This window comes from Aquarana catesbeiana, linkage group LG03, assembly GCF_042186555.1.
Source record: "Aquarana catesbeiana isolate 2022-GZ linkage group LG03, ASM4218655v1, whole genome shotgun sequence".
NCBI lineage: Eukaryota > Metazoa > Chordata > Amphibia > Anura > Ranidae > Aquarana > Aquarana catesbeiana.
Genome location: NC_133326.1, coordinates 587206661 through 587221627, shown reverse-complemented (window position 1 = coordinate 587221627; position 14967 = coordinate 587206661). Strand labels below are relative to the sequence as shown.

General features: G+C 43.9%; 1 protein-coding gene across 1 annotated transcript; it reads right to left on the bottom strand.

The window, feature by feature from the left end:
* Positions 1 to 1922: 1922 nt before the first annotated feature.
* On the bottom strand, positions 1923 to 12008 carry PCNA (proliferating cell nuclear antigen). The gene is made up of 6 exons (XM_073622036.1): positions 11638 to 12008; positions 11069 to 11166; positions 5545 to 5612; positions 4952 to 5146; positions 3345 to 3468; positions 1923 to 2186 (listed from the first exon to the last, which is right to left on the bottom strand). The coding sequence occupies exons 1-6, from the start codon at positions 11856 to 11858 to the stop codon at positions 2107 to 2109; spliced, it is 786 nt and encodes a 261-aa protein (XP_073478137.1). The 5' UTR covers positions 11859 to 12008; the 3' UTR covers positions 1923 to 2106.
* Between the last annotated feature and the right edge of the window lie 2959 nt (positions 12009 to 14967).

The window sequence follows — 14967 nt, the reverse complement described above, 5'->3', positions numbered from 1 at the left end:
GATTGTAAGCTCCTTGAGGGTAGGGACTGATGTGAATGTACAATGTATATGTAAAGTGCTGCGTAAATTGATGGCGCTATATAAGTACCTGAAATAAATAAATCATGGCTGCTATGTGCAAAGCCATTACACAGAGCAGGTAAGTATAACATGTTTAAAAAAAAAAAAACTTTAAAGACCGTGCAGGGAAGATCAGCATCTGAACCCAGAGAAGGTGGAGGCTGATAGACTGGAGGTAATAGAAGACATTACTACTACATTTAACAGCTTCCCGACCGCCTCATGCAGATATACTGCAGAAGCTCACATACAGGCAGATAACGTACCTGTACGTTGCTCTTTAAGAGGTGGCTTGTGGGCGCACGCCAGCAACTCCGTGATTCTCACACAACCTCTACAGCGCCACCTAGTGGTTAACCCCCTCACTGCCAGTGACATTTTTTACAGTGATCAATGCAATTTAGCATTGATCACTGTATTAATGCCAATAGTCCCAAAAATGTGTCAAAATTGTCCGCCATGTCAGTCACGATAAAAATCACTGATCGCCACCATTACTAGATAAAAAAAAATTAAAAAGCCATAAAAACCATCCCCCTATTTTGTAGACACTAACTTTTGTGCAAACCAATCGATAAACTCCTATTGCAATTTTTTTTTAACCAAAAATAAGTAATACATGCATCAGCCTAAACTGAGGGAAAAAAATATTTTTTGGGGATATTAAAGCAAAAAGTAAAAAATGCGTTTTTTTCAAAATTGTCACTATTTTTTGTTTATAGCGCAAAAAATAAAAGCCAGAGGTGATCAAATACCACCAAAATAAAGCTCTATTTGTGGGAATAAGGTCAATTTTGTTTGGGAGCCACGTCGCACAACTGTGCAATTGTCAGTTAAAGCGATGCAGTGCCGAATTGCAAAAGGTGCTCTAGTCTTTGGCCAGCAAAATGGTTCAGGGCTTAAGTGGTTAAAGTAGTGCATTACATGGGAGCAGGGCACATTACCTGCACCCCAGTGTGAAAGGGGTCTAAATAAAACAAAAATGTGATCCGAGTGATATCTACCAGACTCAACCTCCAATAGTATATCTCTTCTGTCTGTTATTCTCAGAGTGGATTAGAGATTTTGCTCCCTAATCATATAGCTGGTTATATGTACCATTGCATATAAAGAATTGCCTTTTTTAAACTTTACATATTAAATTACACACCACACTTAAGGTTATTATCCGAAACAATAATCGGCCAATTGATTATGAAAATAATCATTAGCTGCAGCCCTATTGGCAGCGCTTCCAACACACCACAATACGGGCAGGTTTAACCCCTTTCTTCAGTCGCTAGCGGGGGTTGTTAACTCAGCACGGCCCCAGTGTGAACGTTGCCTAAAGACTGATTTACTAGAAAAATCTTTAGTCTTAAAAACAGTTCTATAACTATGTTCTGATAAGGCACAGCAGGATTAAACCCAAAGCAAAAACTGATATTGCAGTTTACCAATTCATAGATGTGATGGCTGCCTTCATTTTTTAGTTTTATTTTCATCTGGTGATCTAACCAGTAAGCAATTTAATAGAAAAAGCTGTCTTGCAGATGTAGCAGTGAAAGGGTTAAGACAAACCAATTTGAGATTGGGTGCTTACAACAATCAGCATTTATGCAAAATCTTTATCCCAGAAAGAAAAAAAAAAAAAAAAAACACTATTTGCAGTAACGCTAATCAGTGTTAACCACCCCCTCCCCCAGGCTGACAAAGCTGCTGTCCAAGGGTGTCTGTTGCTCGTTCATCCAAACTGTAGGCACTGTGGCCAGCTCACCAGGTAAATAGGGAAAAGCCTAAAGCAAATTCAGCCATCACATTCAAAACTGACAAGCTGCAATGCATTATCTTTAGTTTTAATGATCAGTAACACAAAGGCAGGGCATTATTACAAAGATTTATTGACTTCATATGGCAGGTTTTACAAAGATTGAGTATTTACAGAAATATCTACAGACATGCCTAGAAGTACAGCCAGTTGGTTATCTTGGGTTACTGTCATTACAAGGCAGTTGCAAAGAGCTGTGATGTTTGGGTGACAAATATATAAAAAAAAACTGTACAAAATTAGGAAGCTTCTTCATCCTCTATCTTTGGAGCCAGATAGTATTTCACATGACCCATATCTGCAATTCTGTATTCCACCACTGCAAAAAAAAAATATTACACCATTAGACAGAACCTCAAAACAATGACTTTCTAAAGACTAAACACACGAAAGATGCGTTGAAAATTACCAACCGAATAGGGTTATCACGTTTTGCCAATACTATAAAAAAAAAGTGCCAATAGCCCCTGAAAAATGCAAGCGATTTTGGCACAATTTGACTGCGATTTAGATGCGTTTATGGTGCAGTTTTTATAGGTCATGTTCAAAAACCACAACACTGATGCATTTTCAAATGCGGAGGTGTTTTTTTATGTAAACTAACCAAATATGCACCAAAAAATGCAGCAAGCAGGATTTGACACTGCAACGGACCAGTATAAAGACAATTTAAAGTGGTTGTAAAGTCAGGTTAATTTAATGCATTCAGATAAAAAAACCTGTGTCCAGCAGCCTCCCTAATACTTCACCGAACCCTATCTTGGTCCATAAGTGTCTCAGCCATTCAAGACTCTCCCATTGGCTCCCACTGCTGTCAAAGTCAGCTAGCCAATCAGGAGAGAGGGGTGGGGCCCCAGCTCAGTGTCTGCACGGAGACAGGCTTGGGTGCCCCCATAGCAAGCTTCTTGCTGTGGGGGGGGGGGGGGGGGGGGGGGGGGGGGGGGGGGGGGGGGGGGGGAAGGAATACAGGAGGGAGAGGGGTCAGGAGCAGACAAAGAACCCAAAAAGATGATCCAGGCTGCTCTATGCAAATCCACCATACAGGGCAGGTAAGTATAATATGTTTCTATAGAAACAAGTGAGACTTTAGTATTACTTTAAAGGGATGCATTTTTCCTTTAACTTTTCTTGCATTTTTTTTTTACAGAGCTTCAAAAACTGCTCAGTGTGACAGCAGCCTATTGGTCAAAAAGGTGCAGATAATGGCCGAAAATGCATTCATTTAAATTCATAATATTAAAGTCAAATAAAATTGCATATTAAAAACCTTTAAGGTTTATTCTGATTTAAGCCAAGTGCATCCTGAATTTTCAGCCCAGAATTTATTTTGGCGCACCACTAGGATCAACCCTGGCCTATCAAGTTAATTCTGCAACAGTGACAATTTAGCTGAGGTAATGCCACAATGCAATGGAAGCAATGACCTTTACTACTGGTACAGCTGGTTAAAACACAAAGTATAACATTTGCCACTCACCTAGAGGGATATCTGCCGACATGCTGAGTGTCACGGATGGAGACAGGGGTGTTGCTTTGGTGAAGAAATTCAGGTATCGCAAAGCAAACGTTAGCTGGACTGGCTCATTCATTTCTATTGTGACCTGTAGAAAGTGAACACATTTGTCATGACCTGATTAGAGGACAAAAAACATTGTTTAATACATACGTGCTTTGCAGGAACTTTTGCATTACTTCAGCCTTATTCACTGCATAGTGTGAATGCTGTACTGCTTTTCTTACCAGCAGAGCTACCTGTTTGCAGTGAATTTGCCAACAAGCTAGCTTAAAAAAAAAAAAACTATATTTTAGGAGCCCCTTAAATATCACCTTGGCATTTGGGGTGACATGTTGCATTTCTGGAACTAGCCATCTTAAAGTAAGCCTGTGAAAACAGATTGAAAACTGCCATTGTTGATGGTAAACAAGCAGCCATTAAGTGCTGTAATCAAAGGACTGCGTTATTAAAAAAAGTCAAATTCTAAACCTTAGTGGCCACAGCCAGCAATGATCAGGGTAAAAATAAAACCTGCACTATATGTACATGCTGCTGAGCTCACCAAGAATGACAGCTTATGTGCTCTCGAGGCGTTAAGTGTTTTTTGGTTTTATGCCAAATTTCCGTTTTCAGTTAAAGTGGGAGTCTGGCAACCAATTTTTTTTAGGTCATTGAGACTTTGCCAATCCCAAAATACTCAGTTTGGGTGTAATATTTCCGCCTCTGTCTGTTTTCGTACTGAAAAATAACTTAAAAAAATGATGCTGGCCCACAAGCATTGATTTCCTGGATGCGGTGAATGCTGTTCATTCACAAGCATGATCATTGTTTCCGCACTGAATCTTGGGAAGCCTGACACTAAGCTCCCAGAAGACAGTGCGGCGCCAGGGAAAGGCAACATGGCTACTCCCATCAGAGGAGAGACAGGAAGTGCTACAATAAAGTACAATATAAAGGCAATTACAGCGATAAAAAAAATTGTGCGGCATTTGAACATCTATGCAATTAACGGAAGGGGGTAAGATTAAGTTAAAAATTTGAGTGGAACCCCGCTTTAAATATTGGTGGGGGGGATAAAGCCACTTATAAACTTTATGGACATTGAGTTTGCAGTGGATATGGTAGGACTATATGGATATTCAGGTGCCTCTGAGGTGGTCAGTGCCAAAACTTCAGGCACTATAAGCAGGGAAGAGTAACAATATGCCAGATTGCAGTTCACCTAAAGTTTTAGGGCAAGTCTAAACCATAAACCCAACACTCAAGGCATTTATCAAAACTGACTAGTTTCAAATGAAATGTCAAATGCTGTTTAGGAAAAAAAAGCTGCCAGACCATTTGATCACAACGCTAAAGTGAAGGTAATGAGTAGCTTAAGGCATTAGTCAGGCAACAATATTGTGATATCCTAAAATCAACAAGTTCGTTTTTAATTCTAGCATTTACCCCCAAAATTCTTGACCCCCTGCAGCCCATGTTGGGGTGATTTCCCGGTGATGTCAGTGACGTGATGCAAAAGCCACTACAGATTTCTGCTCCACACAATACAAGTTTGGTTAGGAAAAAAAAAAAAATATATGATCACTTACAGCTTCTTCCTCTTTATCAACATTTGAAGTCTGTGATAGCTTGACATTTCCTGTTCCCAGCTCCCCACTTGCTGAAAATTTTACTCCATCCTTTGCACAAGAGATGACAACTGCATCACCAATCTGACTAAGATCTCTACAGATACGTGCAAACTCTCCAGACGGCATCTTTATAACACAGCTGTACTCTTGTTCCTGTAGGACAAAAAAAAAAAAAAAAAAAAAATGTATTAAAGCAGATCCTCACCCGAAAAGATGCATGCACCTGGCTCCAGACCACTTTCTCCCACAAACTTACGGATTTAATTTTTGTGCTGCAGAGCAGCACTTCCTTTCTCACCTAGGTGATATTGCACAAGGATAACAGATAAGGATGTCCGGGCCCTTGTTTTTCTGCGTGTGCACAGATGCACCAAAAGGCTCTACCAGGGCCTGAAAGCCAGGCAGAGCCCTTTAGCGCATCTACACACTAGGCAATCAAATATGGAGGCACAACCGAAAGAGGAACCATGATTAAGAGAATGACGTTCTATCAACATGAAGTACAAATTCATATTTAAAAGGCAATTAAATCAAGCATGACATTAACTTACCGGAATTCCTAACTGTTCAACATCTAAATCCATCAGCTTCATTTCGTAGTCAGAAACCTTTTCTTGATCTATAACAATATGTCAGCATATTAATCCTCTGATACAGTGCAGATGAACTGCACATTTTATTCAGATAAACAAAAAATGTTTAAGTCTTGCTTTTTGTAAGAACACATGGAATTAAATGGAACTTGTAAGAAAAAAAATGGTAACTTATTAACAACTGAGATGCTTACTCTCACATAACTACTCTGTATGCCACTAACAGAACAAGTATGCAGGGACATTCACACTGCACTAGCCACAAGCTTGCAGCAGGTCACCGAGTCTAAAGGCCCTTTCACAGTGGGGCGGTTTGCAGGCGCTAGTAGCACCTGCAAACCGACCCGAAAGTGACGCTGCTTTGTCTCCAACACTGGAGCGGTGCGCTAGCAGGACGGGAAAAGTCCAGCTAGCAGCATCTTCGGAGCGGAGTATATACCGCTCCTGCCCATTGAAATCAATGCGACAGCGCGGCTATAACCCCGGCAAAGCGCCTCTGCAGAGGCGCTTTGCGGTGGTTTTTATCCCTTTCTCGGCCGCTAGCGGGGGTAAAACCGCCCCGCTAGCAGCCAAATACCGACGGTAAAGCGCCACTTACAATAGCAGCACTTTACCACCAACGCCGCCCCGTGTGAAAGGGCCCTAAAAGATTAACCATCATTCTTCCCAGATGCAGTCTAAACTGAATCTGCCTAAACTGTTTCTTGGGTGACAGTGCTGTACTGCAGGCATCTTGTGATGCCTCCAAATGTTATTCTTCATTTGTTCACACATTTTTCTAATGCTATTTTGGTGAGACTATCCTTTATTTTGTGTCCTAATATCACAGGGCAGAAAGTGAATTGTTTCTTTGGTGGGTATACAAGTTACTGGATTCTGCCTAATAAAAGTCCCCAACACTCGTCCCATTACTTCCAATCTCATGGACAATCACACAACAGGATTCAAGAAAACGTTTGAACAGGGAGACAGTACAAAACCTGACAGTTCTAAACTGTTCATTACAAAAAAAAAAAAAAAAAAGAAGATTGGCAAGAGATGAAATTTATAACAGATCTGACAATCCAATGTAAATGGTTGCTTTCCTTCCTATTTACTTCTATCCACAGTAACTGCCTCCTCTAATACTAAATGACAGTGAATACACTGAGTAGCACTGATCCAACTGGTATGAGGACAGTCTCCCTGTATACACATGCTGCAAGGGGGAGGGTTCATCAAGGGTTAGTGTGATGAGGTTTAGAACAAATCCATCCACAACCCCAGCATGGCAACAGCTTGAGCACCACCGGGGCAAAAAAATGGTAATACACTCAAAGCTGCCATAGAGAACAAAGGTGTTTGTAGCTCAAGGTCAGCGGGAATGGCTCCAATTCAGGACCTAAGAAGCATCTCAAAACCGATCAACTGGAAGCGCAAATATCCATACAAGGATTCTGATTCGTTCCCTGTTTTAAAAACCTAGGAAAATGTGAAATAAAATACTGTGCTTAACAAAGACCTGCTTGAGCTGCGACTAGAAAGTGGTAAACAGCATAATCTGTAAAATAAGAAAGTCGCGCTTAAAATGTGAAGGCCAGAATCGAATGTCTATAGCCTATAGGGATATATGCACATAAGTGGTAATCACTGTGCCTAAAAATTAAAGTGGTGAAACACAAGAATTGCTCCTATGTCTACAAAAAATATAATATATATAATATATAAATTGGAACGTGATAAGGTGACAAAAAAATGCCTCAAAACACTAAAACGAAAATATGGCAAACAAACATCACTGTAACGCATAAGTATCTCAGAAAAACCATGAAAAAAAAGTGAGTTAAATGATCTTCAAGGTGCAAATGATGTCCCTATTAACAGTGCATAAAGCAAAATTGGTAATAGTCCAAAAGGCTGAATGAGAAAAGATTAGATATCCCCAAGTGAATAATAGTAATCTTACTGCAGTGAATAGGGTGCGCTGATGAACCTCCACCTTCAAAAACTCCTGCCTCTTACCAAAAGATGTTGGTCTCTGAATGATAGGAGACCTTACTGGGCGGATGGCTGTAACCCCAGCCCGGGCTTTGTATCAGGCACTAGATGTCATCCGGTCTGCAAAAAACCTCCTCAGCCGGCCGCACCAGGATGGTTAGGATGGGTCACCAAAAAAGACATAAACAGCTCCACATAGTGTAAACCAGATATGGTGGATCTCTATTACAGAGATCAGACTCGCTGTGGGATATGACCGCTTGTGTGGCTATCACTCAGGTTTTTTTTACAACCAACCTCCAAAGATTTAACTCAGGTGATTCAAAGAACAAGGAACTGACTCACTTCCATAGGTGTTTAGCTCATCCACATCACAGCAATTTGAATCACCTGAGTTAAATCTTTGGAGGTTGGTTGTAAAAAAAAACCTAAGAGTGATATCTGGTTTACGCTATGTGGAGCTGTTTATGTCTTTTTTGGTGACCCATCCTAACCATCCTGGTGCGGCCGGCTGAGGAGGTTTTTCGCAGACCGGATGACATCTAGTGCCTGATACACAGAGCCCGGGCTGGGGTTACAGCCATCCGCCCAGTAAGGTCTCCTATCATTCAGAGACCAACATCTTTTGGTAAGAGGCAGGAGTTTTTGAAGGTGGAGGTTCATCAACGCACCCTATTCACTGCAGCAAGATTACTATTATTCACCTGTCACTTGGGGATATCTAATCTTTTCTCATTCAGCCTTTTGGACTATAACCAATTTTGCTTTATGTACTGTTAATAGGGACATCATTTGCACCTTGAAGATCATTTAACTCACTTTTTTTTCATGGTTTTTCTGAGATACTTATGCGTTACAGTGATGTTTGTTTGCCATATTTTCGTTTTAGCGTTTTGAGGCATTTTTTTGTCACCTTATCACGTTCCAATTTATATATTATATTTTTTGTAGACATAGGAGCAATTCTTGTGTTTCACCACTTTAATTTTTAGGCACAGTGATTACCACTTATGTGCATATATCCCTCTAGGCTATAGACATTCGATTCTGGCCTTTCACATTTTAAGCGCGACTTTCTTATTTTACGTTTTTAAAAACCTAAAATGCTTTTAGATACAGTGGACTATTCAACATCCAAAGATGGAGTATAACATTTCCAGCCTGTAAGACTGCTTTTACACTGGGACGGGCTTTGAAGATTAAATGCCGCTACTTTTAGTGCTTTGCCATCATGTTAGCGGCGCTATTCCCCTGCTAATGGGGAGCTTTTAACCCCCGCTAGCGGACAAATAAAAGGTTAAATGTGCCAGTGTAGCAGCAGCTGTGCCCATTCATTTCAATGGGCAGGAGCAGTGTGTATACAATGCTCCAAAGATGCTGCTTGCAGGACTTTTTTTAACATCCTGCCAGCACATCGCCCCAGTGTGAAAGCACTCAGGCTTTCACACTGGGACTGCAGGGGAGGTGTTTTTCAGGCACAATTTTTGCCCAAAAGCACCTGAAAAACATACCAGTGTAAAAGGGGTCAAAGTCTACGAGAGGCTAGAAGCTGTTGGGGCTGAACACTGAACCAAGCAAGACTAATGTTTAGGACCATTTCTGTACTGGGCTTTTGTCCCTGCCCTAAATGTCAGTACCACTTGGTGCACCATCCAGCTCCTGTGCCTTACAACTGAAAATGACAGTCTCAAACAGGGGCTTAATGTCCAGTGTGCTTGGCGCTCAAAACTGCGGTAAACTGAGATAAAACCTGTAAGGCAAGTTTATATTAAGTTAAAGGTAGACTGAAAGCTGTTCTAAAGCCTTATAGAGCAGTTCCACCCACCCCCACAATTAAAAATCAGCAGCTACAAATACTGTAACTGACTTATTAGGAAACTTACCTGTCCATACATCCAGCGGTGTTATCACCCAAGACGCTTCTTAAATCAGCGAGAGAAACCGGCAGAGAAGTCTTGCAGCTAAACAGCCGTTTCCTACTGCACAGGCGTAAAGTGCACTGCGCTTTGTGAATGGGTTGCAGTCTTCTGGGACCTTCGTGTGTACCAGAAGACGGGGGGGGGGGGGGGAGAATAAGGGGGGCTAAGCTGAGGCAGAACAGAATATGGAACGGGTACCTGTAAACATATGTACACACTTCTGCCCTCCCACCAAAAGGTGCCAGCAGCTTTCCCTTTTGGATAGAGCTCTGCTTGTTTTTTAACTTAATGCATTAAGGCAAAAAAAAAAAACCTGTGTTGCCGAATCCCCACCTACTTACCTGAGCCTGAGTTCAATCCAGTTCTGTACATGTGAGCAGTGGCTCTCCCCCTCACTGAGCAGATTGATAGCAGCGGGAGCTATTACCTCCTGCTGCCAAATTTTGTGACCAGGGAAAAGCCATTCTGTCAATAGACTTTCTTTGGGAGTACTTGCTGAAGAGGAGCCAGTAGCACCGACAGGGGGACCCCATAAGAAGATCAAGGCTGCTCTGTGCAAAACCAGCAAGTTTACAATTTTATAAAAAAAAAAAAAAAAAAAAAAAAAAAAAGCTTTACAACCACTAGAATAGCTCTTACAGTGGAATTCCACCCAAAAGTGGAACTTCCACTTCAAGGCCTCACCACCTTCTATGCACCTAGTTTTGACAGGTACCCAGCTCCCACCTCCGCTCAGGGCTGTCTAGGCAACTCAAGCAGAATTTCTTCTCCTCCTCCCTGCAATCTTCTGGTACACGTCACAGGTCCCAGAAGATTGCCCGGCCATTGAGGCGCAGTGCACACCCAGCCGTGAAGCCACAAGATGTCACAGCTGGGGGCCCATACTTGTGATACCGGTGCTGTCGAGAAGTGTCCCCCATCGAATAGTGCCCGCGCATTCACAAGACAGAGCCGCACTTCAGCTGATTTGCCGATCAGCTGGAGTGACGTGACCAGGGCACGCGCACACATCGTAGGAGGCATCTCTCGATGGGATATACCATTTAACGCCCACAACTGAAACCTATACAAACAGCGGGGGGAGACCGTAGTTCTCACATTGTGCCTCACTGTTGTGGGTGCGGCTTTACAGTGTACTGATGGTCCGGTTTTGTCTGTCGCAGGGCAGGTTTGCTGTGTTGAACAGCGGTTTTTGCCTGTGTTGCAGGGCAGGTTGCAACACAGACAAATCCAGTCTGCATTCACAACACTGATTGCTGTGAGAAAGCAGAGCGCCATGCTGTGATAACTTGCGCATGAGTGTGGAAGTGACGTCAATGTGGCCCGACCATTTGGGGTTTTCTACCCCAAAGCACTTAATGTCTACATCTGAAAAGTTTCAATTTCTTCTACTTGAAAACATGTAACACATGGGCGCTCAACCTGCAGCCCTCCAGCTATTGCAGAACTACGAGTCCCATCATGCCTTGAGGAGTCATGCTTTTAACAGTCTGCCTCGCAATGCCTCATGGGAATTGTAGTTCTGCAACAGGCTGCACATCCCTAAAATTGATAGGTCAGAGTTCATACAGCAGCAAAGAACTTACTGGGTGACTCAAACACCATGGTGACTGTGTCTGCACTGTCCTCCGCTCTCAGTGTGATGATATCATCACTGGCAGCACATTTCAGGATTTTGGACATACTGAAAGAAGAAAGGAGAAGTCATTGTACACACTGCACATACACTCCATAATTTTCATACATTTCACCCAGCGCCCAATCACATCTCCGCGCAGAACACGGAGGCCCCGCCCACGGTTGATTTCCCGCGCAGACGGCTGCTCTTTCTTGGCGCAGGATTCATGACGTCAGGAGCGCGCCCTGCCAAGTCAAAAAGCAAAAACCGCGCGCGGGAGGCAAGACGAGGCATGTCCGGGGATGACACGCCCACCGGGTCACGTGACCAGCCCTGTCAACCTATGACAGGCGAGATCAGATAGGTTTGCGCTATTCCACCGCTGCAGGATGGCGCCAACCCGTAAAGAAAAAGTAGTGTCGCACAACACCCTCTAATCCAACCAGTGAACTACAACCCCCAACATCTACACCCCCATATGTACTCATCATCCGGGGGAGGCCGCTAAGCCGATCTCCCAGTGCCGATCCCCCTCACCTGCTCATCTTCACCCCGATGGACTGGTTGCGGTCACAGCGGTAAGTGTCGAAGCCGTCGGAGCGGAGGGTGAGCTGCACCAGGGAGACATGAGACGAGTCCATGCTCTGCAGGCTGATCCCGCTGGAGGTGATGTCCCAACACGCCTCATCGATCAGATCCTTCAGCGCCTCCAACACCTTCTTCAGGATGGAGCCCTGCACTAGTCTGGCCTCAAACATGGTGGCGGAGAAGATCCGGCGTGTGTCTACGGAGAGGACGATGAGCTTTTCCCGCCTGCTGCTCTAATCCCGGCACCTCGGATCTCCCTCCTTCCTTCTCTCACTCCGGCGCCAAATAAGCCCGGCAGCGCCGCCTCCTCCGCCTTTTACGGCGCCGGTCATGTGACCTGAAACGTCACCGGGGGGGAGAATGGCGCCAAATTCATTTCCCGCCTCATTGTGCAGATGTTCTCCCTCAGTGTGAAGAACAATGTCAGTGCTGAGGACACTGTGCATCCTAATACAGAGATATGTATGGGATAGAACGTCTAATACACAGGCTCCTCCACTGTACATCCTAATACAGAGATATGTATAGAGAGGAAGACAGAACGTCTAATACACAGCTCCTCCACTGTACATCCTAATACAGAGATATGTATAGAGAGGAAGACAGAACGTCTAATACACAGCTCCTCCACTGTACATCCTAATACAGAGATATGTATAGAGAGGAAGACAGAACGTCTAATACACAGGCTCCTCCACTGTACATCCTAATACAGAGATATGTATGGGATAGAACGTCTAATACACAGGCTCCTCCACTGTACATCCTAATACAGAGATATGTATGGGATAGAACGTCTAATACACAGCTCCTCCACTGTACATCCTAATACAGAGATATGTATAGAGAGGAAGACAGGACGTCTAATACACAGCTCCTCCACTGTACATCCTAATACAGAGATATGTATGGGATAGAACGTCTAATACACAGCTCCTCCACTGTACATCCTAATACAGAGATATGTATAGAGAGGAAGACAGAACGTCTAATACACAGCTCCTCCACTGTACATCCTAATACAGAGATATGTATAGAGAGGAAGACAGAACGTCTAATACACAGCTCCTCCACTGTACATCCTAATACAGAGATATGTATAGAGAGGAAGACAGAACGTCTAATACACAGCTCCTCCACTGTACATCCTAATACAGAGATATGTATGGGATAGAACGTCTAATACACAGCTCCTCCACTGTACATCCTAATACAGAGATATGTATTGAGAGGAAGACAGGACGTCTAATACACAGCTCCTCCACTGTACATCCTAATACAGAGATATGTATGGGATAGAACGTCTAATACACAGGCTCCTCCACTGTACATCCTAATACAGAGATATGTATGGGATAGAACGTCTAATACACAGGCTCCTCCACTGTACATCCTAATACAGAGATATGTATGGGATAGAACGTCTAATACACAGCTCCTCTACTGTACATCCTAATACAGAGATATGTATAGAGAGGAAGATATAACGTCTAATACACAGCTCCTCCACTGTGCATCCTAATACAGAGATATGTATGGGATAGAACGTCTAATACACAGCTCCTCCACTGTACATCCTAATACAGAGATATGTATAGAGAGGAGGATAGGACGTCTAATACACAGCTCCTCTACTGTACATCCTAATACAGAGATATGTATAGAGAGGAAGATATAACGTCTAATACACAGGCTCCTCCACTGTGCATCCTAATACAGAGATATGTATGGGATAGAACGTCTAATACACAGCTCCTCCACTGTACATCCTAATACAGAGATATGTATAGAGAGGAGGATAGGACGTCTAATACACAGCTCCTCCACTGTACATCCTAATACAGAGATATGTATAGAAATCTGCTCAGTACTAGAATACACAGATAGGGAGATGAGTGCTATGTGTTCTATTGTCATTCCCCAGTACACCTCACAGGAGTGGCTCCCCCCCCCACCCCACACATACAGCAACCACCTGAGAACTGAGCTGCAGGTCCATTACAATGTGTGCCAAGGTGCAATCCAAATAAATAGGTTGCTTTAAGTGTGTGCGGGCGCCGGACACACATGTGTCTATATGAAACATGACGTTTCTGCAATCATGTGGTTGAAGCTGGGAAGCTTGATTGGCTTCCTTTAGCGTTTCCTCGGGGCGCAGAGAACACTCCCACTATACAATTATTCTTTGTGATTGGCGGAGCTGTGGAGAACATAGGGCGGTGCTTTTAGCTTCACTTCCGGTTTTGCTGGTCAACTTGTCCCGGTCCCATGGTGGTGGAGCACAAGGATTGAGCCTCTCTGAGTCGGCCAGCCATCAGTCATCCTGTACACCTCCCCTCCTGCTGCTACTGAGACCGGAGAACACAGGATTGGACAATGGAGTGCCCGGGGCGATCGCTGCGCAGTCTGCATATAGGTAGGTGGCCAACTGGCCATCCAATCTGCTGTTCTATCCAGGGCTGCTGATAAGAGGGGACCCCTGGGCTGGGGGTGGGAGCATCAGTTCATCCGGAGGGCCAGGGAGACTGTAGCTAGAGGGGCTATTTTTTCTGTTTCGGCTCCTATGCAGATTTGTCCTGGCCACATTTGCCGATAGTAAGATTAAAGTCCCGGCTTTCTCAATCCCTGTGATGCTGGCGGAGGAGTGACTCGGCTCACACACTGCAGCGGTCCATGTCCTCCATCCATCTCCCTGTGACAGACACAGCAGCCAGCAGTGCACACAGAGGGATCACACAGAGAAGTCAATGTATAGTACATGCAGAGCCAGGACTGGGGGGGGGGCAGAAGGGGCACCTGCTATGCTATTTTCACTTTCCTGACTCCTGCTACAGCAACACCTCCAACTTTACTTCCCCCTCTCTTCATGTAATGCAAGTCTAATGCCGCATACACACGATCAGAATTTTGGTCAGAAAAAGCTATGATGGTTTTTCCGACGGGATTCCGCTCAAGCTTGTCTTGCGTACACACGGTCACACCAAATTCCGACCGTCATGAACGCGGTGACGTACAACACGTACGGCGAGATTAGAAAAAGGAAGTTCAATACCCAGTGCGCCACCCTTTGGGCTCCTTCTGCTGATCTCGTGTTTATCTCGTATTAGTAGAAGTTTGGTGAGAGACGATTCGTGCTTTTCAGACTCGTGCTTTTTCAGATTGTGCTTGTGGGTTTATATTTGTTTTTCAGTGCGTGTAGTCAGTTTGTATCTGTTTTCCAGTGTGTTCTTGTCCGCTCGTTACTGATTTTCAGCTCGCTCTTCACAGGCCTTGCTGTTC

Excerpts from the sequence above, each read along its gene's own strand:
- PCNA (XM_073622036.1), bottom strand. The coding sequence starts at position 11,858 with ATGTTTGAGGCCAGACTAGTGCAGGGCTCCATCCTGAAGAAGGTGTTG. Across the intron at positions 11,167-11,637 it reads ATCGGGGTGAAGATGAGCAG|TATGTCCAAAATCCTGAAAT; the intron begins GTGAGGGGGATC and ends TTCTTCTTTCAG. Across the intron at positions 3,469-4,951 it reads TTGATAAAGAGGAAGAAGCT|GTCACAATAGAAATGAATGA; the intron begins GTAAGTGATCAT and ends CACTTTCTACAG.